Below are 21065 nucleotides of genomic sequence, written 5' to 3' on the forward strand. Positions count from 1 at the left end.
AAAAACTTAATAATTTTAACTAACAGTAGTTAAAAAACAATGGCACTACAGTCTTGTTCAGTTTGCTGTATGCTTCGTTACTCTGACTCCTAGATCACTTTAAGCCAGACTTGAATAAAACCAGTTTTCCGCTTGATTCATTTTCCTTCTTACAGGGAGAATTTTGGAAAAAGAAAAAAAAAAAAAAAAAAAAGGAAAGAAAGAAAAGCAGTGAAAAACAAGAAGACAAACCAAAACCTCACCTCAATATAGCCTTAATTTCAAATGAGCATGACTGCAATTTTTTGCATATTTTTTTTTTGCCAGTCTTTTCCTCGTAGATACATTTATTATTTTTCCCATAGCTGCAGTTAGTTCTAGATAATATCACTTCGACTTCCACTTTTAAAAATGTGATCTGTAGTTCTCAACTGGGGGGGCGCTGATATTTCTCCTCAGGGGACATTTGGCAAGGTCTGGAGACACTTCTTATGGTTACAAGTGTGGGGCTCCGTTACTGGCATCTACTGGGTAAAAGGCTGGGGATATTGTTCAACATCCTACAACACATGGGAAAGCTCCCAAAGGCAGAGAGTATCTGGTGCAAAACGTTGATGGTGTGGAGGCTGAGAAACTGTGAGCATTAAGTCACAGTTTCTAGTATGAACAAGCATCATTTTTTCATGAATGAATTAAACCACTCACCAAGAGGGAGATGTCATAATTAAGGTAAACATTTCTCTGATGTTGGACTAGTAGGGTGTTTCCAATTTTTCCTTATTATAGATAATGCTGTAGTGGACATCTTCACTCACTTTTTTTTTTTTTCCAGCTGAATTATTTCCTTAAGATAAATTCCTAGGAGTCAGAAATACTGAACAAACGAGGGGGAATATTTTTTTCATGCTTCACAAATTTATATTGCCAGTTTGCTTTACAACTGGATTAAACCAAATTACAACCCACCAGGAGTGTATTAAGTTTACCAGTGCCACCAAAACATAGGCAGTCCAGGGGGTTACCATTAAAAAAAAAGTGGAAGGAGGCATATACCTCAAATATAAAAAGATATTTTATATCATTTTGGAGATAATGATACCTCCAGTTTGTCCTAAGCTGCATTCAAACTGCCACTCAGGATACTTTTCCATCCTTATTTCCTATGGCTATTATTTTTGATATAAATTGTTTATGTCTTTTACTTACTTCTCTAAACTGGTTCTCACTGTTTTTCTTTTAAAATTGCATGTCATCTTTGTTGAGCATAGATAGCCATGCTGTCACAGTTAACACCATTTTTAAAAAAAACTTTATTATTTATTTATTTATTTTTTAAGTTTTGCCTTTCTGTCCCTACAGCATAGATACGTTAACATTTCCTGCTGGAATTTTCATTTACAACTTTAATACTCTTTTTAGGGGCCGGTCACCTCACCCAACCTGCAGTCTCGCCAGGGAGAGGCCCTGGGGAAGACGAGAAGCTTCTCTAGCGATTGATGTCAGCCACCCAGGTTAAGAGCAGGACTCCGCGGCCGACCGTGTGCGGGAACTAATTTCTCTTAATCAAATGAAAGGCCCGAGGAGGAGCCACAAGGCAGAAGGAAAATTACAGGTGAAGGAGGATCCCGGATTCCGTGAGGAGCCTGGAGGACCTGCATTAAAAAAAGGGCATCCTACCTTGAGGACTTCAGAACTGGCAATGCTCCGTATGCGGCTATTAATATGCAAAAAATGCCTTCATAAATACTTGATTCTGTTCACAGTGGGGAGGCAGTGCGTTTGAAAGAGGAAGTGGGAGCTTGGAGTTGAAACATGTCTGCTTGTCTCCTTTTTCTCTTTTCACTGCTCTTTTCATCTGCACGTTTTTGCCCTTGTAGTTTCTCCGCCCTCGCTCGGCGACTCGACCCCCTCCTCCAACTCCCGGGAAGTTGTCGAGGTCGTGGCTACTCCCATTTCTCTCGGCGAGTTTGCCTCGAGGCCCCGATCCTCGGCCAGGTGTGGAGGGGGCGCCTCGGGAGCCAGTCGCCGGGGTCGGCCACCGCGCTAGTGGGAGGCGGGAGCCCGGGTCCTTCCCGCTCTCTTCCGCTGCGCGCGCCGCCGGCGACGCCACGCGCCGCCGCAGTTTCCCATGCAGCCGCTAGGGGGCACCCGGGGGGCAGCCTCCCGCTGCCGGGGCCCCGAATCCGCGAACCCGGTCCCGGCTGGCTTTCCCTGCCGCCCCCCCTCCCCCCCACGGCAGAACTCGTTCTCCGAATCTGGCTCTGTGACTTGTGAAAGCACGGTGACGCCCGAAGAGTCCACCTCTGGTGGGTTTTTGTTTTTGGTTCTCCCCCGCTTTCCTCGCAGCTAGCGCAATGCTAAAAAAAGTTGCAAGTGTTTTAGGGGCCCGAACTCCTAATATGGTCAGACCCCGGAGAGGGAAGGGAGGGGGTGGGTGAGTGAGGAATTAATGGAAAGGAAAGAAAAGTAGAAACCGCTGATGATGATAAAGATCGATTTTGTGTGATATCCTAGCCTGCTTCAGAGCGGGGAAGGCAGCCCTGCAAGGAATCCACTGGATTCGCCAGCGGCCAGTCAAGGTACGTGACTGCAGTCTGCTGGGCAGAAATTTGTTTCTAAATCCTTTCCAGATGCTTTATAGTAAACATGAAATTAGTCATTTACATGGAGTAGGTTGAGGAAGTAGTTAAAATTGAAGTCAGTGATTAATCTAATAAAGGGCTGTTGGCCTCAAGAAGTCAGGGGTGGGGGAGGCCTGGGAGCCCCCTTCCCTTCCTCCGTCCCACCCCCATTTTCTCTGGGTTTAGGGGTGGTGGGGCTCCCTAGACTTTCCCTCAAATGGCTTTCCTTTGGGGGGCGACTTCTCAAGGGGGTACGACTGCTGGGACTTGAACAAACCCACCGGTTCTGTGGGGGAGCAAGGGCCCTCCTTTCACAAAGAAGACTCGAGAAGTTCTCGGAGTAAGCAGGTTGGCCGCTGCCTCACAGGGGAAACCCAGGATTAGAGTTTAAGACCCTCGGTCTGGTGTTCCTCTTTCTGACTACGAGGTTAATAATTCAGTCTAGGGCTTCATTTTGACGTGGCCGAGCCACCCTTTTATGGCAGGTGATGTTAGGCCTCCTGAAATGCCGCCTCTGGAACTGGAACTGAGTTTGGAGCGTGTCTAGGATACGGGAGGCATCTGCTAGGCCTTTGGAATTGTGGAATTAGCAAAATATAGCATAGTTATGTTTTCCTTAGTCACAGACTCTCTTAAAAAAGAAAACCTTCTAGATCCCTAATAAAGGCTGTCTTCAAAGCAGGCATGTTAAAGAAAAAAAAAAATAATAAAAGAAAGGAAAAGAAAACAAAATGCAGAGGTTGGTTCAGTGGTTCCTCAGCAGCAGGAAGGGTCAGCTCAGCTGTGTTTTACCTCAGCGGAGGCCTGACCCAGGCCTGGGGTTCTCACAGTGAGAGTTCAGATCCTTCCTCAGAACCCAGCTAGGCACACACATGAAAACAAAACTATTTTTATTATTATTGTTTTTTCATGAATGTGAGGGAAGAGGAGAAAGCCAGGCTCAGGAAGCGGGGGACAAGGGAGAAATGGAGATCATACCCCGCCTCTCCCTGCCCAGGCTGTCGCACAGCAGGGAGAGACCTGAGAAGGCCTTCGAGCTGTGCTGCTTCTCCCTCGGTTCTCGGAGACCCTGGGCATCGTTCTAGGAATTCCCCTGAGTTGTCTCTCTAGAGTGAGTCTGAAGACAGTTGCAACCTCACAAATGGAGGAACAAACTTATAAATATGTGTGAAGGTACATCCTTGAAACACTAATACATACTTCTGACCCATCCACATGAAGCATTTTTCTCCTTTCTTCACGGTATCCTTACTTTTTTTTCTTGATTGCTACTTTCCTCCTCCCCATTAGGAATGAGAAATGGATGGAAAAAAAAAATGGGCCCTTTAGTACAAAGTCTTGGGGCCTACTGCCTTGATGGATGATACATTTCTGTGTTTCCTTGTTGCCTTTTTGACATTGCAGAAGTCAGGGAAAGGCTGTTCCAACTCATTCAGGTACATAAGAGCCACACAAAATAGTCCAGGTTGTGTTAAGATATTCCAAGGAACCTATGTGATTTTATAATCCACTCGTCTCATTTTACTGATGAGGCAAATGAGGCCCAGAGAGGGGAACAATCTCACCCAGGGTCACACAGCAAGCTGGCACAAGAACCCGAAATTCCTGCCTCCCAGTCTCAGGCTCATTCAGAGTCAGTACTGTACCTGGTTCTCTGGTTTTTGGGTCAAAGGTGAGGCTTCATGAAGATTCGTGAGAAGATAGGTTCTGGATTCAGAGTTTGCTATGGTGAAAATCAGAGAAAACGATCAAGGTTGTCAGATCTAGGTCTAGTTAATTTTTATATATACTATATACATACAAACCTAGTTCATGTATATAAGATCATAAACACACACACACACACACCCCAATGACCTCCGTATTTACTCACTAAACAACACCTGTACCCTCTAGAAGCATTGTCTACACAGCATGTTAAATACCGTGTTGAGAACTCATACTCAGATTTCTATTTTTCTGGTTTTGGTTGCTCTTTCAGAGAACTAAAGTAAATTCCTTGTGCTACTAAAATTCAGATAAAGCTGAAATTAAAAAGGAAATATTGATGGGAAAATATCTGCTGATACTGTTGAATATAAATTTTGTATGATCGTACTTGACTGAAGTAGGAAAATGCTTTTGCAGCCTTCCAGATAGAGAGATCAGAGATTTCGCTCTTCCCTTATAATGTGGAAGGGCAACAGGAGAAGTGGAAACATAAAGCAAACAAAGGCAAAGGCCAAAGGAGGGCTGGTGAGGGGGCACTAAGGGAAATTGTGGCACTTGCCGCAAAGCAGCTGCCACGCAGACGTGGCCGTGGAGTTGATCTACATGATTTTCCTCCACAGCTGCTGGATCCCTGCTCTGCCCAGGTGTGGAGGCTGAGGCTTGAAAGGTGAACTAACCTACCCGAGCTTGTACAACTAGTGAGGTTTTCAGGAGCGATTTTGAGTCCAAGACTCAAATCCCATGCTGCGAAAGGATAGGATTTATTTTGTTTTTCTTTTTATCCCCAAGAAAGTGAATTTAATGTTTATAAAGGAATGTTTATTTGAGGAACAGATTTAGCTAAGCACATGGCTCTACTGACAAGGGTTTTAGTCAGTCTCTAGTGTGGGCTGGGTGTCCAACGAAAAGTTATTTCTATGCTTGCTACTTTTAAGAGCTAGTGGCATCTTTGTCTCTTTGACCCGAGTTTCTATTCATTCCTTGTGGGCTGACCTTTCCTTTTCTGTTGTTTCTCAGCTGTCCTGTTCTTCTTGTTTGGAAGTGGCTTTTGGAGACAGATTTAAAACATTTATTTTTTGAAACAGCCGGGGAAACTGAGGCCCAGAGAGTGGTTTCATGAGATTGGCTTGAGGCTATTCCTTGAAATAGTGTAAGACTAGAACCTGAACCCAAATCTTCCTAGTTTCTAATACTTTTCCTTCCACATCGCACTCCCTCCATTAGCCTCGCTTGGGCTTGCCACATCACAGCTGCTTGGCCATGATCCATCCTCTGGACACATCTAGCCCAGCAGAATTGTGTTGAGATGAGGTTCACTTCACTGTGGCTTGGAAGGAAGCTTGGGTCTCTTAGAAATGAAACTTATAAATTCTAATGCATAAAGAAAGTTCTTGCAACACCAGGAGAATGAATCAGTCAGCCAGAGTTCAGGAAATGTAAACACAGTTTTAGATAGGAGACTAAAAAAATCGCTTAGAACTTCTCCATCTCTTGGGTCAAGACCCTGGTAATTTACTGAGGTCCACGCTGTCAAGGAGGAGATACAATTCAAACTGCATTCCTGGGAGATAAAGCAATGGGGGTGGTGAGACTTCCTCTCCAGACAATGTGGCAGGATCTACCCTTGTTATCAAGCTGGAGAAACTGCCTGACCCATCACCCAGTGCAGGCAACTGGCCGTGAACCCGGGCCTGGCTCTCTCATTCTGAACTGGTGTGTACATTCACAGGCCACAGACTGCGCAGCTTCCAGACCTGCTTGAAACTGGGAGCTCAGAGTCTTTCTGTGATGAACATTGCTGCTGCTGAAGAGATAAACAGAAAACACATTCCTCCTCTGGCGGCCCACCATCAGGCCAGAGCAGATTTTCGAATGCTAGCATTAATCTAACCACAGGCTTTTAGCAAGGAGATAGCATTCCCACCAGATAATCAGGCTGTTTCAGAGATGACCCTTACCAGATGGGGTCTCATTCCAAACTCTTCTGCCTTCTTCAAATCATAGGATCCTTCACCAAACACTCAAAAGCAGGAAAGAACAAAGAGCATCTGATTCTAGCATGGAATAGGGTGGCTTAAAATTTCCTTTCATTTAAACCTATATTGATAATGTTCATTGTTTTGATAAAAGTGAAATATAGTCATATTTATTCCCATTGTTTCCTAATACTTATTTCCCTTGGTATGGGATGCTCTGGTGGGCCTCATCTGGTATCAAAATAGAGACCCAACCAAAAAGTTATCTTATTAGGCAGCCCAGGCCACGTGGCTCTTTTGTGGTTGTATGTTAGGGCTTGGGAAAGAACATCAGACCCACAGGCTCCAAAGTGACCAAAAATTCTGTGGTTACCAGTGTAGTAGCTTTTGGAGGTGCTGGCAGGATCCTCTTTAAGTATGTTTAGGGCCTTTTCCCACAGATGTCATTTCTGAGACATGATTACTTTTTGATCCCTAGTGTGCTCTCATGACACTTTCCCCATAATTTGCAGTGGTTCTTCGTTGGAGAGGGGAGATCTCCACTGCCAAACAGATCTCAGAAAGCACTTTCGCCTTCTGACAATTTTGCACATGGACCTGCTGATCCTAGCAGAAGCCAATGGGAGGAGTCCTAAAAGTCAGGCTTTGTACCTTCGTGGTTTTGTATTTGTGGTCAAAAATGGAAAATACAAAGGCAAATTCCAGATTAATTTTTTAAAAATCTTCCTAGTATAAACTAACCATAAAAGGAAGATGATTCTTATCCCTTTACATAGCCCTGCTGACCTTTTCTTAAGAATGATATCTAAAAATATTTTATATAATATGACTCAAGATGCCTATGACCTAGGGAGTGTTTGACGTGTTATAATAAATCTTGATCTGCTTGTTTAATTCAGGAAACCAAGACCCAAGATGGCTTTTTGGTATTGTCATTATCAAATTCTTGGGATAAGATTTAAGACCTTGTTTATGCTACACATTTTTTTTTTAATGCTACACATTTTTACTTTAAATCTTGGATGAAGGGGAGGGTGAGATGGGCATATCAAACAGTTACTCAAGACCTGAGAAAATCTCCAAGCTAAGGACATACCCCAGGGAGCTCTATTAACGAAGCCAGATAGAGTCCTCTAGAAGATAGAAGTTGGTTCGAATTTAAATATGGAAATGCCTAGTAAATGCAAGGGCAATATTTTTCTTCCAAGTTGGGATAACAGCTCTTTTACTTACTTATGTCTTCTTAGACTAAGTCTAGCTCAGTCTGAAGGGTTTGGCTTTCGCTTTGGGAACACCAACGTCTGTTAAAAGTTCATAAATTATTTTTTATGGAGCAGTCCAAAGGTACATGGCAGTTTACCAAACCCAAAATGGAAGGCAAGCTAGATGATGGAATTTAAATTCAAGTTGTGTGGCAGCAAAATATCAACTTTATGAGAAACCCTCCAGTCAAGATACATCATAGGATTAATAAGGATACCTGTGGTAGAAGACTGTGAGGAAGAGGGGAATGAACAAGAAACACTTCAATTCATGTGGTGATCTTCATTCTATGGAAGATACTGTTCTTGGTCACTCACTCTCAGATAAGTATAGACATCTGGTCTCCTAGCCTCCAGACTTAGCCTCTTCAATCCATTTTTCACATAGTTGGAAGTCATTTCTCTAAAATAAAAATCTAGGTATATCAATTCCTGTGTCAGTAGGATCTCACAATCTCTGGGATAAATTTCTTAGTTGCTGCAGTTACTTTTCCTGATCTGGCTCCTGACCACATCACTAGCTAACTGCATTTCTCCCCACTCCCTTCCCTACCTGTGCCCTGGGGACCCGTCGTTAGAAGCCGCTTCCATTTCTTCTATGTCACCATGTTCTCCAACCTTAATGTAGTCCCTTTCCCTGGAGCATACTTCCCTTTTCTCCACTTGGCTAGTTCCTACATATATCCTCAGAAAGTCAGCTTATGTGTTCTCTCATTCCTAAAGCTTTCTCGAGCTCCAGGCTGAGTGAGTCTGCACTCATTCATAGCTGTCCCCATACGTCACTCCTGTGGATGACACTAAGGCATGGACTTTGTCTCTCAACTGTATTCATGTGCCTTCCGCTGTATATGGCATTAGTAGATGGTCAATTAGTGTTTGTTGAATGAATAAATAAATGAGCAATCCTATGTGCTTTGTAAAGCAGACTCATTAATTCTTTCTATTGGGCATGTTCCAATGCTTGTGTCTTCGTTATTTTCCAAGTAAGGAATTGTGGAGAATTAAAACAACAGTAAATGAAAATCCATAAACCACACAGGAAGGTGTGTGAAAGAAGCAAGGGAGAAGCTAGGAAGGAAAAAAAATCCTAAAGAAAAGCCTCCTGTTTCTTTACGGCACAAATGTCTGAGGAGTGATAAAACAGTAAAGAGTATTAATGGATTATTAGTTAATGAAAGTTATAATTTTTTGATCATTCTGACAGAAGAAAAAATAATACTGTAACCTTTATTATAGGTTGAGACATATAACTGGTAATACATTCATGTACTCAAAGCTCATACACACACATACATCTTAAAATCCATACCAGCCTTAAAATGCTTTGGGCTAAGCACTACCTCACAGCTCGAACAAGGCCCTGATCCCTTGTGCATATTATACACTAAGTGAACCACAGATTCTGACTACTTGGAAGGGACACATTCTGAGAATTTCAAGAATCCTTAGATATACCCCTAGTGCATATCATATCCCCAATAAAAAGAGAGGGAATTCTTCAAGATCTTAATGAGTCTATAAATAAAGGGTTAGGGTGATTTATAAAACTTTTTTTTTTTTTTTTTTTTTTTGGGCAGAGAACCACCAAAATGTTAGACCACATCACTTTCTCTTGCTTTCATCACCAGTCCCAGCAACTGGCCTTCTATTTAGGTCCATTAAACAATATTTATATGAAGAGAATCAGTGTTCTTCTTTTTGAAAAATAACTTCACAAGAGTAATGGCACAAGTTATAATGAATATAGATCACAACAGTGAGATGTGGGTGCTCAGAGGAGCCCTAGGAGCACTCACTAACTAGCCTAGGGATGGTCTTCTGTTTTACCGCCTTGTAATGTCTTCGATTTGACTTCAGGCCTCTGTAAGATGACGTATTGTCTGTATCCCTGATCTGCGAAGTCATTTACAAATAGGGGAAACTGACCTTCAAGTCCACAAATCCCCAAAGTCCGCCATCTATGTAATTCTTTAGAATCCTGTCATTTTTTTCCTGAAAATATTCATTCAAACCAAATGGCCAAAAAGAAAACAAAAAGTTGTGAAAGATCTATAGGTCTGTCCAATGAATAGGAGTCTTAAATTGCTCTTTGAATTCAATGCCAGGGAGTATTATGTATTCTCAGAGTAGTGTTGTATCCATTTTCTTAAAAACAAATGGGAGTCTTAAGCACAAAGAGATACAAGCATTTTTTGTTAAGGTCATTGAGCAAATCAAGGGAGCAAATATGTGTCCTACATCTAAGCCCTAAAAGAGGTGCCCTAAGCTTATAAGGGCAGGCCTGTTGGAATGGGGAGTTGCTACTTAGTAAGTACAGCATTTGTTTTCCAAGAAAAGAGTTCTGGAGATTGGTTGCACAATAATGTGAATCTGCTTCACACTACTGAATGCTACACTTAAAATGGTTAAGATGGCAATTTTTATGTTATGTATATTTTACCATAATTTTAAAAAATCTTAGGGGATAGAAGGAGATGAGGAATTGTACTCCAGGCAGAGGCAATAGGATATTCAAAAGCTTGGAAATAAGAAAGAGATTTGCATTAGCCTAAGGTCTTTAGTTACTAGGAGTAGAGAAAAGAAGAAATAAAAGTTTCCTTTCCTTTTCCTGAATATAGAGCTTGCCATGGGGCAATTCTGAAATAGTCCAAGTTTGTCTTTGGCGCTTTACTGTATCCCTTTCTGTACTTTTCTTCTTCTTTTTTCCTCCATATAGCTAATGTCTTCAGTTCGTCCAAGCCCTCCAGATCAATCCACCAGTCAGGCATGTTTCAATTCTTAAAATTCCCTTTACCCTCAAATTACCCACCTCTCTTTCTACCCCTGTCAGAATTTTTAGTCCCTCTGAACAGCAGTTCTCAGCTAGGTTGCAAGAGAACAGCCATCTGGATGGAGATTGTGTGTGTATATCTGTGTGTGCGTGTGTGTGTGTGTATGATTAAATATATATGACTAAAGTGTGAATGACTATTAGCTTCTCAGAAGTATCAAACTTTTAAGAGAATATTTCTGAATTCAAAGTGAATCTATTAATAAGGTTTTAGTAGAATGAAGTGAAATTACAGCATTTTTGGCTATATTAGGAAGAATGTTTTTGGTCGGGAGAGCTACCCTATAAATGGCCTATCTTCCTAGAAAATCTGTCTCAAGAGCTTGGCTTCTCTCAGACTGTTCCTATTTTTTTTTTTTTTCCAGCTCCCTTCTCCCCATGTTTCTAAAAGTTGCAAAACATTTTCAGTGTTACCCTCAAAAGGGTGTCTGATGCCAAGTTAAGGGTAACTGGAGTGAGAGAAGAATATGCAACAGAAGCCATTTATGTGTGTCATAAAGTCAGGAACTTCCTAAAGTCTCCATTTTGTCAGATGGCAACATGCCTGTTTGACTGACATCACTCCTCACCATTCATTGTGGTAAAAAAGCAGGGTTCTGGGGTTCAAATCACAGTGTCTCCACTTAGCTGTGTGACCTCGGGCAAGTCCCTTAACCTCTCTGAGCCACACTGTCCTAGATGAAAAATGAGGATAATGATAGACTTTACCTCATATCATTGCTGTGACAATGAAGTGAAATGATGACTGTCAAGCACTCAGCACAGCGTTTGGCATGTCAAAGCCAGACAACAGTGGTAGCTGTCATCTCCATCATCCCCATCACCTCCATCATCATCATCATCATCCTTCCCTAGAGGGCTCCTGTTAAGAGCAGCCCTTGAAACTGACCAACACGTGAGAATGAACCGCACTGACGCTGAAACTTCCCACCACGGTCAGGATGTCCATCCAAGGAAAATGGCAGGAGGGGTGATGCGGAATGCCAAGTTCTCGGGCACTTCTCTGCTTACAGATTTTGAGAGTGGCAAGCGTATGATTGTGCCTGTTCTCCTTCTGGTTTTGTAGTCTCTGGCAAAAACAGTCCCCCCCCCCCCCCAAGCCCTGGCTCCAGCACTCCATCTGGGGCATCGCTTCCTGTCACCATAGCGGGTCCCTCATTCAGGATTCATTGCCGCCTGTCCCAAAACAAGCAGCGAGGAAGACCACACACGTCTCTCTATTAATCAAAGACTATTTTTAGGAGAGAGAAAAGGTCTCTACATAACCATCCTTTCCCCCACCCCGGGCTGAAGCAGAAGCAGCAGTGGCGGGAGGGAGGGGATGAGCTGTAAAGTCAACTTATGCTCCTAGTTTTTGCTTCTTTCTACGTGGGGGAAACGGAGTATGAAAGGAAGCGTGGAAGGTGAAAACCTGGCCTCAGTCCTTCGTTTTGAATACATGCCTGAGAGGATGTTCCAGAGAGTCTCCTCATTCGTGGTTGTGCAGATGGAGCTGTGCACAATTCTGGGGGCCGTGCCCACCTCGTTATACTGTGAGGGGTGCGGCGTGTGGCCTGCAGAAGCCACAGGACGTCCCTGCACGTTTTCCTTCTGGGCGAGCTAAGCACAAGCTCTTAGTCTGGCTTCTCTTCTCCCCTAATATTTACACTCCGACCACAGCACACAGTGTTGCTTATGGGTCACTCACGAGGACACCACATTGCCCAGGCTCTCCAAGAAGCGAATCCTCTTTCCTCCTTATTGCCATTTTGTGGAGAAATTGTGTTTCTAGAGGTCCCTGTATGGAATAAGGTGCATGCAAATCCCATGATCTAGAGGAGAAGTAGAGGTGACTTCTTTAGAGGAAAAGCTTACCTTTTAGGGGACATTGAATTCTAGACCCCTCCTTTTCATGGCTGGTATTTGAACGGACAGATTCATAGGCTGAAAAACAAGAGGCGTTTTACCTGTTAGTGTGGAAAACTCTTGAAAAAAGCTACTTTTCTTACCTCAAGAATTCTCATAATAAATGGAGTGGTTTAAAAAAAAAATCTGTTGATGCCATCACGGAGAGAAGATTGAGCTGGGATTTTAAAAGCATCAAGGAAAAGAATAACTTTTGTTTAAGGTGTTTAAGGGTGAAATCCAGTAGGGACCATGATGCTGAAATTCTGAGAGGAGAACTTTTGACAGAGCAAGAGCACAAAACAGTTAATGCCTGACACACGCTAGGAGGAGATGCCCAGATTTGAAGAGCAGATGTGCTGTGGGGCCCCAGTGCGTGCACCGATGGGGGGATGACAGACAAGTGGGAGCCCCAGCCTGCAGCTGTAGCGCAAATATAAGGGTTGGACCAGGGGAGACAGGAGGGATTCTAGCCCATCTGATCCAGCCAAGAAGACAGACAGGCTTCTGCACAGCCCTGAATTTTTTTTTTTTTTCCAATTTCTTAAAGTTACCTTGGGCGAGAATCATTCTCCTGGCTGTCCTTGTCAGTCAAAATGAAAACTGGTTAAAACAATGCTGTTTTAGTGGATGAGGAGAATTTGCTTGATGGACCAGAGAAAGACAATTTTAAGGGCGAGGGATGGTGATGCTAGCAAAGAGGTCAGCTGAGTGGATCTGAGATGGAAGAACAGTTTTGTTTTGTTTTTTAACATTTTATTTATTTATTTGACAGACAGAGATCACAAGCAGGCAGAGAGAGAGGAGAAAGCAGGCTCCCCGTGGAGCAGAGAGCCCGATGTGGGGCTCGATCCGAGGACCCTGGGATCATGACCTGAGCTGAAGGCAGAGGCTTTAACCCACTGAGCCACCCAGGCGCCCCGGAAGAACAGTTTTTAATGGGAAATCTGGGGTGCATGTGGGGTGGGGGTGTGTGTGAGATATTGAGGAGATAACCATAGGGAGGAAAAAGTCAGGCGGAATCGTAGAAAATTCAACTTGAAAAAGCTTTTGAAATGCTCTAACTGCCTCCCCTCCCTACTACTTTCCAAATACGTGTATGTAAGTATTTATGCTTCCTTGTCTCATTACTGATAAAAAAAATATACTAGAGAGGTTGCCAAAAAAGAATGTTTGTTTTTAATGATTTGCTAAACTGTGGTGGGCTTGGAAAAGCCCGTTCCTTGGTGTTTTTCCTCCTCAGAGTGCAGACCCAGCCGCATGCACACATAACTTAGGCTGAGCAGGGCAACTTGGGATTCTAAGAACCAACACTGGAGAGAGGAAAAGCCATAATTAGTGTTAATTGTTGACCCTACAGTTCAAGAATGGATGCTCTGGAGAATGGGAAATGAGAACAAACATTAATTATTGAGTAGGGACCTTGGAGACAGACACTCTGGATTAAAAGGAGAGAGATAAATTGCATAATGAATGTTAATTTTCCCTCAAAGAATTGAGTGGTCGGTGGTTGGAGAGGAAAAAGAGGCTAAAACAACCATGAAAGAGAAACCTCAGTGTGTGTCGGGGTAAGAGGGTACAGGAGGGTTACGCACACACTTTCCATCACTGCTTACCGCCTTGGCCTTTGCCTCGAAGCATCCAAGCTATTTGTTCTCAAGGTTTTCCTTAGGATGCCTACTGTTTACCACAGTTGTCTGCTAGGAAGCTCCACCACTTCCCCAAGAATGCAGAAGCCACAAAACAGGCACGCGGCACACTGACACGCTGAGAGGTGTGTGACACTGGAATTCATTTTTTATGTGTGTTGGTGGAAGTTTGACTTAAAGTGAGGGAGGTGGCCGGAATGGAACGCCTCTCAGAAGGCTGCGGCGCCGTGTCTGCTGCTGGGTGGGTGGCGGGATCCAGGGCCTTGACTGTTGCTTTATCTCAAGTATAAGACATCACACACACACACACACACACACACACACACACACACCCTGAAGAAACCCTCTTCCCTGAAAGTGAAAATGAAAAAAGGAATTTGAGTCTAAAATTGGAGATGAGGATGGTAGCCAGTTTTGAAAAGAGACTCTATTATCAGGCTTGTCACTGGCTGCTGGGGTTCAGAGAAATGCTCATGTCCCCACAGCTAGGCAGCATCTCCGAGGCCTGCGTGTGGCCTTCTGTTTGGCTGTCATCAGCTGCTGCCCGGATGGCTCCGCAGTGGCCCAAATGCTCAGCCTTTTCTCTTGCCTGTCCCTTCATGCTGGCACGGGCACTGGGTTACATGACATCCCTCCTCAAACATCTGTGATTCCTTGGTGCCGAAAAAGCAGCATCTCAGCATTACCCTGGAGCACAAGGCCTCCTCTGGTCTGGCCCTGGCCTGACTTTCACCCTCATCGCCTCCTGGGAAGCCCTCACAGTTGATTTGGACCGCTTGTCCTTTCCCACACTTATTCTCTTTTTCTGTATCTCTCTGTTTGGGTTCATGCTGGTCCCTCCGCTGGTCATGTCTCTCTCTCTTCTCTGTTTATCCTCTTCCCCTGGTTTCTCAAAGGTCAGTGCCAACAGGATCTCTCTGCAAACACCCTTCCCAGGCCCCTAGGTTGGAATTAGCCAGTTAGGCCTCAAATGCAGCACTCTTTCCATCCTGCCCTGTGGTAGAGTTCATTGCTTGTGAGTCTGTCCTCACGTGTCTGTGTGTCCTTGCGGGGCAGTAGCCACAGGAGCTGAGCCTCAGAAGCAGAGGGGGAAGAGCCCAGGCTCTGGGGCAGGTGGCCCTGGGAATGACTAAGCCAGCTGCTTACCAGGTAACATCAGCGTGCGCAGGGGAGTTGGGCTCCTGTGTTTCAGTTCACTTCATGGGATTACTGGGCTCATGGAATGAAATGACGGAGGGACACAGTGCCTGACAGAGTTTGCCCTCAATATCAGCATTGTTCTCCGTCCCCTGCATACTGTAGGTGTTCAGCACATTTTACTGAAGGCATCAAGCACACATGTCATGGGTCTTCTCTCTTTTAAGTGCAATAATATTTTATATCAGAATTTTATTTAATACTTTACAAGACGTACTGCAAGTATGACCTTTTTTTTTTTTTTAAAGATTTACTTATTTATTTGAGAGAGAACATGCATGTGTGGGGGAGAGGGGCAGAGGGAGAGAATCTTCAAGCAGAAACCCTGCTGAGCGCAGAGCCACTTGGGGCTCCATGTTGTGACCCTGAGGTCATGACCTGACCTGAGCCAAAACCAAGTGTCGCAAGCTCCACCGACCGAGCCACCCAGGCACACCAAGTATAAGCTGATTTTTTTGTTTGTTTGTTTCATTTTGAAAGATTTTATTTATTTGTCAGAGAGAGACAGAAGAGACAGAGGACAAGCAGGGAGAGCGGCAGGCAGAGGGAGATGCAGGCTCCCCGTTGAGCAAGGAGCCCAATGCGGGACTCAATCCCAGGACCCTGAGATCATGACCCAAGCCAAAGGCAGATGCTTAACGGACTGAGCCACCCAGGCATCTTGAATCTGGTTTGACTGTTATAAAGTGTAAACCAGGATGGCAGATATTATTATAGTTGTTGTTTTAGCTAAGGAACATGGCAAGCTGCTGTAACCAAAAGACTCTGAAAGATAAACATGTATTTCTCTTTCAGGAAAGAGCTGAGAGGTATGTGGGCAGACCAAGGTGGCTTTGCTCCATGAAGTCATCTGAGCAATGAGGTTTCCTGGATCTTATGGCTCCGTTATCCCATAGAGTATGGCTCTCCTCCCCATGGTTGAAGATATTTCACCACCTCAGCCAAGTCCAAGGGGAAAGAGGACCTTCTTCAGTGAAGAGGAGAGAGAGCAATGTCCTTTCAAGAAAATGACCTAAAAGTTGCATGTGTTACATCTGTTCCCATTTCATTAGCCACAAGTTAGTCACATGGCCGTGCTTGGTTGCAAGAGAGGCTGAGAAACAGAATTTCTAGCCAGCAGCCATTTCTTCAACTTAGGTGCTTCTAATAAAATAATGAAAGGATGGATATTGGGGAACAATTCGACTCTTTGCTACTCACGGTTTCAATCCTTAATTGTGGGCTGTGTTCCAGGACGGCACATGCTGTTTCCTGGGATATTCAGAAGTAGATAAAGGGGATCTACCCATGGGAATTTCAAATCTTGGAGAGGAAAGAAGGAAAAAAAGTAATAAAGGGGCACCTGGGTGGTTCAGGAGGCTAAGCCTCTGCCTTTGGCTCAGGTCATGATCTCAGGGTCCTGGGATTGAACCCTGTATCAGGTTCTCTAATTAGCAGGGAGCCTGCTCCCCCAACCCCCACCTCAGCCTGCTTTGCTGCCTACCTGTGATCTCTCTCTCTGTCAAATAAATAAAAATCTTGGAAAAAAAAAAAAAAAGTAAAGAAGACAAAGTGATGGAGTGCTTGGTGAGAGGCCCAGACCATGAGAATGAGGGGAACCTAAGAAAGTAGCCATCAGCGGGGGCTGAGGCATCACAAGGAAGGTGGGAATTCAGCTAGTCCTTGAAGCCTGGAGACTTTGACAAATAAGGCGAGAGGCAAGTACGATTTAGTGGGAAGAGCTTTGACCTAATCGGGGGTAGAAAAGTCTGGATTTGAGCCTTAGCTCTGCCACAGAGAAGCGGTGTAACTTCGAGCAAATTACCACACTTATCTGGGCCTCCCCGTCCTTATCTACAAAATGAGAGACTTTCAAACTGTGGTCTCGTAGCTGCAGTGGCGTGACACCCTCCCCGGGGGTCCTCTTAGGAGGGGAAGAATTAGTTGGACTGTGGAGAAGTTGTGGGGAGACAGACCAACCCCACTTCAACCAGACGGCTCTGCGGTTACCCATTTTATCTACTAGTGTCCTCGGCGAGTCTGTCTGGTATTAAACGGTGAGGAAGGCAATGCTTACATTCCCGCTCGACTCTAAGGCTCTCTGAATGGGATCAAACATAAAGGAGGTAGAATTCATAGTTTCACGGGCTTTGTAAAAAACGTAAGTCCTACCATATGCAAAAACTAAAGAGGAACTAAATATTCTTCAACACTTCATACTGATTTTTTTCTTAAAAATAAAAATTCTGAGCAGATTGAGAGAGAACTATTATTTTTTGGCATTTTTCTTCTTTGGGAAGCAGAAAGTGGTGATGACACATTTTCAGCCAAATGTGAGGTAGGGGAGTCTTTGTGCTTCTGTGAATCAGGAGAGGTCTTTGTCAAAGGAAAGGAGGCTCCCTAATGTTTTTTAGTGGCTCTCTGCTGGTGGCTATCAGAACACCTTCCAGTACGGGCTGCTGGGGCTTTGCCAGCCTCACTGTGCTGAGGGAAAGAACCTACTTCTCTGTGAAATTCAGGAACAAGCGTAGCGTCACAACCCGCCCTGTGGTGGATGTGACAGATCCAAATTAGCCCCACGCCGAGCTTCATAGGAATCTCCCCTAATTTCTGTAAGGAGAGCGTGTCGGGCAGGGCTTAGTGGAGAACGGAAACCACCAGATATTTTAAAAAGGAGCAGAGTTACTCTACAGAACTTGGTGCTTATGAAGTTGCTGTCGGGCCTGCCACTGGATACACTTAGTCTTCATGAACTTGCTTGCTAGGGGGAGCAGTCCAGAGCGTCTGCCTGGCTTCTGCCCTCCAGTGTCTCTTGCAAGGGCAGCTCTGTGGAAGAACGCAAATTCGTGGGCAGCCTCCTGATGGCAAAGGATCTGGGAGTGTCTCTAGCCTACTAGGCTCGGCAGGACAGGAGGGGCCACTGGAAGGAAATGCTGGGTGTCGAGGGACCCTACCCAGTCACATTTTCCTTTATTTCAGTTAACCCGAGATCCCTAAAACTGTCAATGTGATTTCTTATGGGGTATTAACAAACCCAGACTGGGGCAAAAGGGCCTCTTGCCACACTGGCTTCTTCTCACCTTCCTCTACTTCTCACTCAGAGAGGGATGAACTGAGGATTCAGAGTGATGTTTGGAAAATGAAAATAAGAGCAGTCATGAGTTACTGAATGCCTGAGATCCTGCTTCCAGATTCAGACAGCGGAGCTGCTCCACCAGGGGAGTCTCCTTGGGAAAAGAGCATATTTAGTAACATACAGCAGCACAGCTGGAAGGGACCACAGAAACCTCCGTTTCTCATTTTCCAAGGTGTGTTCCAAAAATGATTTAGATCCACATGATGCTTTGCCGAAAACAATAAAGAACTAAGCGGTCAGGTGCACAGCCTCTGAGAGAGCAGGAAGTCCTGTTAGCATATTTGAGTCCTTGTGAAATCCCACGTAAAGAATCTGCTTAGCTTTTGCCCACTGGTTTCCACATCTATTTGACCTCAGAACGTTTTGATTTTTTGTATAATGCCTGTTACCCTTGTGAGGAACTGGAGTTCTATGGGACGTACGCTGCTGGGAGGACTGGATCTAATTCCAACTCCTCTTTCCCTATATGAGGAAGCTGAAGTCCACAGCAGTGAAATTACTTGCCCGTCATCACAGAAACCACAGGTGGCAGAGCTGAGAATAACTCAAGACTTTGGACATTTAGTCTGGGGTTGTTTCTTTTTATCCCTCACCTTACTGTATCTAAAGGACTTTTCCTCCATTAAGTCTCCAGACGTGGGCACCTGGGTGGTTTAGTGGGTTAAGCCTCTGCCTTCGGCTCGGGTCATGATCTTGGGGTCCTGGGATCGAGCCCCACATCGGGCTCTCTGCTCGGCGGAGAGCCTGCTTCCCCCTCTCCCTCTGCCTGCCTTTCTGCCTACTTGTGATCTATCTCTATCTCTGTCAAATAAATAAATAACATCTTTAAAAAGAATCTCCAGGCATCTTCTCTAAAGCAACAGTTGCTAAGAGAAAGACTTCTCAAGGAAAATCATATTCTTTTACCCATGGGATGCCACAACCAGCCTTATCACAGATGCCAAATGGGGAAAACAAAGAGAAAGTCAACCATTGAGTATATGTTTGCCTCCAAATAATCATTGTTTTGAGACCAGCTGGGACATTCTTAGACCCTTCATCTTTCTGTTTACCAAATTGCTGAGCACCAGGAAGTGACACGGAGTATATGATCTATTACCAAAACTAATTGCCCCCAAATCTAGTGACCTTAGAACAATAAACCTTTATGATATCTCACACGGTTTCTGTGGGAATCTGGGAGTGGCTTTGGTGTGTGATTCTGGTGCGGAGTTTCTTGTGAGGCTGCAGTCCCCGTGGCAGGCAGGATGCAGCCTCTGAAGGTTTCCCCGGGGCTGGGAGCATCTCCTCTCTAGCTGGCTCATGCATAAACCTGGAGAGTTTATTCTAGCTGCTGGCGGGAGGTGTTACCGCCTTGCCATATGGACCTCTCCACCAGGCTGCTTGAATGGCCTCTTGACAGACAGGGTGGCCGGCTTTCCCCAGAGTGAGTAATTCAAGAGAGAGGGAGAGCGAGGAGGAAACTGCAGCGCCTCTGACCCAGGCGAAGAAGCCACACACTATCACTTCTGTCATACCCTACATTTATTAGAAGTGAGCCGCTACGTCCAGTCTACACTCGAGGGAAGGAATATCAGCTTCTCCCTGTTGGAGAGACAAGAGTCAAAGAATTTGCCGACACACTAGGAAAAAGTTATAAGAAGAAGGATGCTTAATTAAGTGACCAAAACATAAGGAACATATTTGGGGTAAACATCCATTTAGGACAAGAACAAGTGCTAACTGGGAACTCTGAAAGAGATCAAGAATTTAAATTTATGTGAGACCTGAAGTCCCAACCTGGATCACTGGCACAGACATTGTGAACTTCTTGCAATAAAACACTTTTTTTTTTTAAGATGTATTTATTTATTTGAAAGAGAGAGAGGGCAAGAGAGAACATGTAAATGCTGGGGGAGAGGCAGAGGGAGAGAGAGAGAGAGAATCCTGAAGGAGACTCCCCGGTGGGCACAGAGTCCCATGGAGCTTGATCCCGGGACCCTGAGATCATGACCTGAGCCAAAATCAAGAGTCAGACACTCAACTGACTGAGCCACCCAGGTGGCCTGCAGTAAGACACTTCTGACTGAATAAACTTCTGGAAGAAAACTTCCCTTGTGGCCACTGTGACTAGGAAGATGAGTGAAGGTTCTGACCCAAGGATAAGCAACGCAGAGCACATATCCACTGCTTTGACTTAAATCCTTCCAAGTGAAATTTTCCTTTCTTAAGCCTTTGAATTTTCTAAGTGCTGCAACATCCCAACTCGACCAAAAGGGTCAAATTCCAGCTCTAGCCTTTGCATCTTTTTTTTTTTTTTTTCCTTCTGGAGGTTTATATTCATTTCTCTAGGCTCTTTGAAAGTAAGATATCATGATCTAATTGCCTAAGAATTTATTTCCAAATAGATGTTGACAGAGTCTGAAAGTCAAAGAAAGATCAGACAGATCATACTTTCTCCTTTACTCAAGACTTTTTTAAATTAAAAAAATAACCATTTATGATCCCCAAGGAACTTTCCTTTGTAGCACCAGGGGTACTCGGTCAATCGACAAGTATTTCTCGGACATATGATAAAGATAAGAGGCTCTCTAGGACTCATGTAATATTTGGGAACTCAACAGAAAACAGATGCAGATAAATACAACAATCACAAAAGTGGGATTGAGAGAGGGGAATGGGCTGAGGCAGTTGTATGAGAGGAGGTAGATTTATTAAGGAAACTGTCCCAGAAAAGATGAGTCCTTGCCTGGAGCTTAAAACCATGGTGAATATTTGTGGGCACTTGGGCAAAGGCTGGGAGGTAAGAGAAGGAAGCCTGAATGTTTGGGCCACTGGCAAGAGAAGAGCGGGCCCGGATGTG

The 21065-nt window shown here is 44.4% G+C and overlaps 1 protein-coding gene across 1 annotated transcript in view; it reads right to left on the reverse strand.

Moving 5' to 3' along the window:
• Window positions 1-21065, reverse strand: part of KIAA2012 (KIAA2012 ortholog) — a 103406-nt gene that overhangs the window by 47159 nt on the left and 35182 nt on the right. Inside the window, exons 12-13 of the mRNA XM_032860062.1 lie at window positions 12233-12301; window positions 4247-4323 (exon numbers count right to left, since the gene is read on the reverse strand). Coding sequence (XP_032715953.1) covers window positions 4247-4323; window positions 12233-12301 — 146 coding nt within the window. The remainder of the gene's footprint in view (window positions 1-4246; window positions 4324-12232; window positions 12302-21065) is intronic.

Source organism: Lontra canadensis, unplaced genomic scaffold, assembly GCF_010015895.1.
Source record: "Lontra canadensis isolate GAN:19392208 unplaced genomic scaffold, GSC_riverotter_1.0 scaffold18, whole genome shotgun sequence".
Classification (NCBI taxonomy): Eukaryota; Metazoa; Chordata; class Mammalia; order Carnivora; family Mustelidae; genus Lontra; species Lontra canadensis.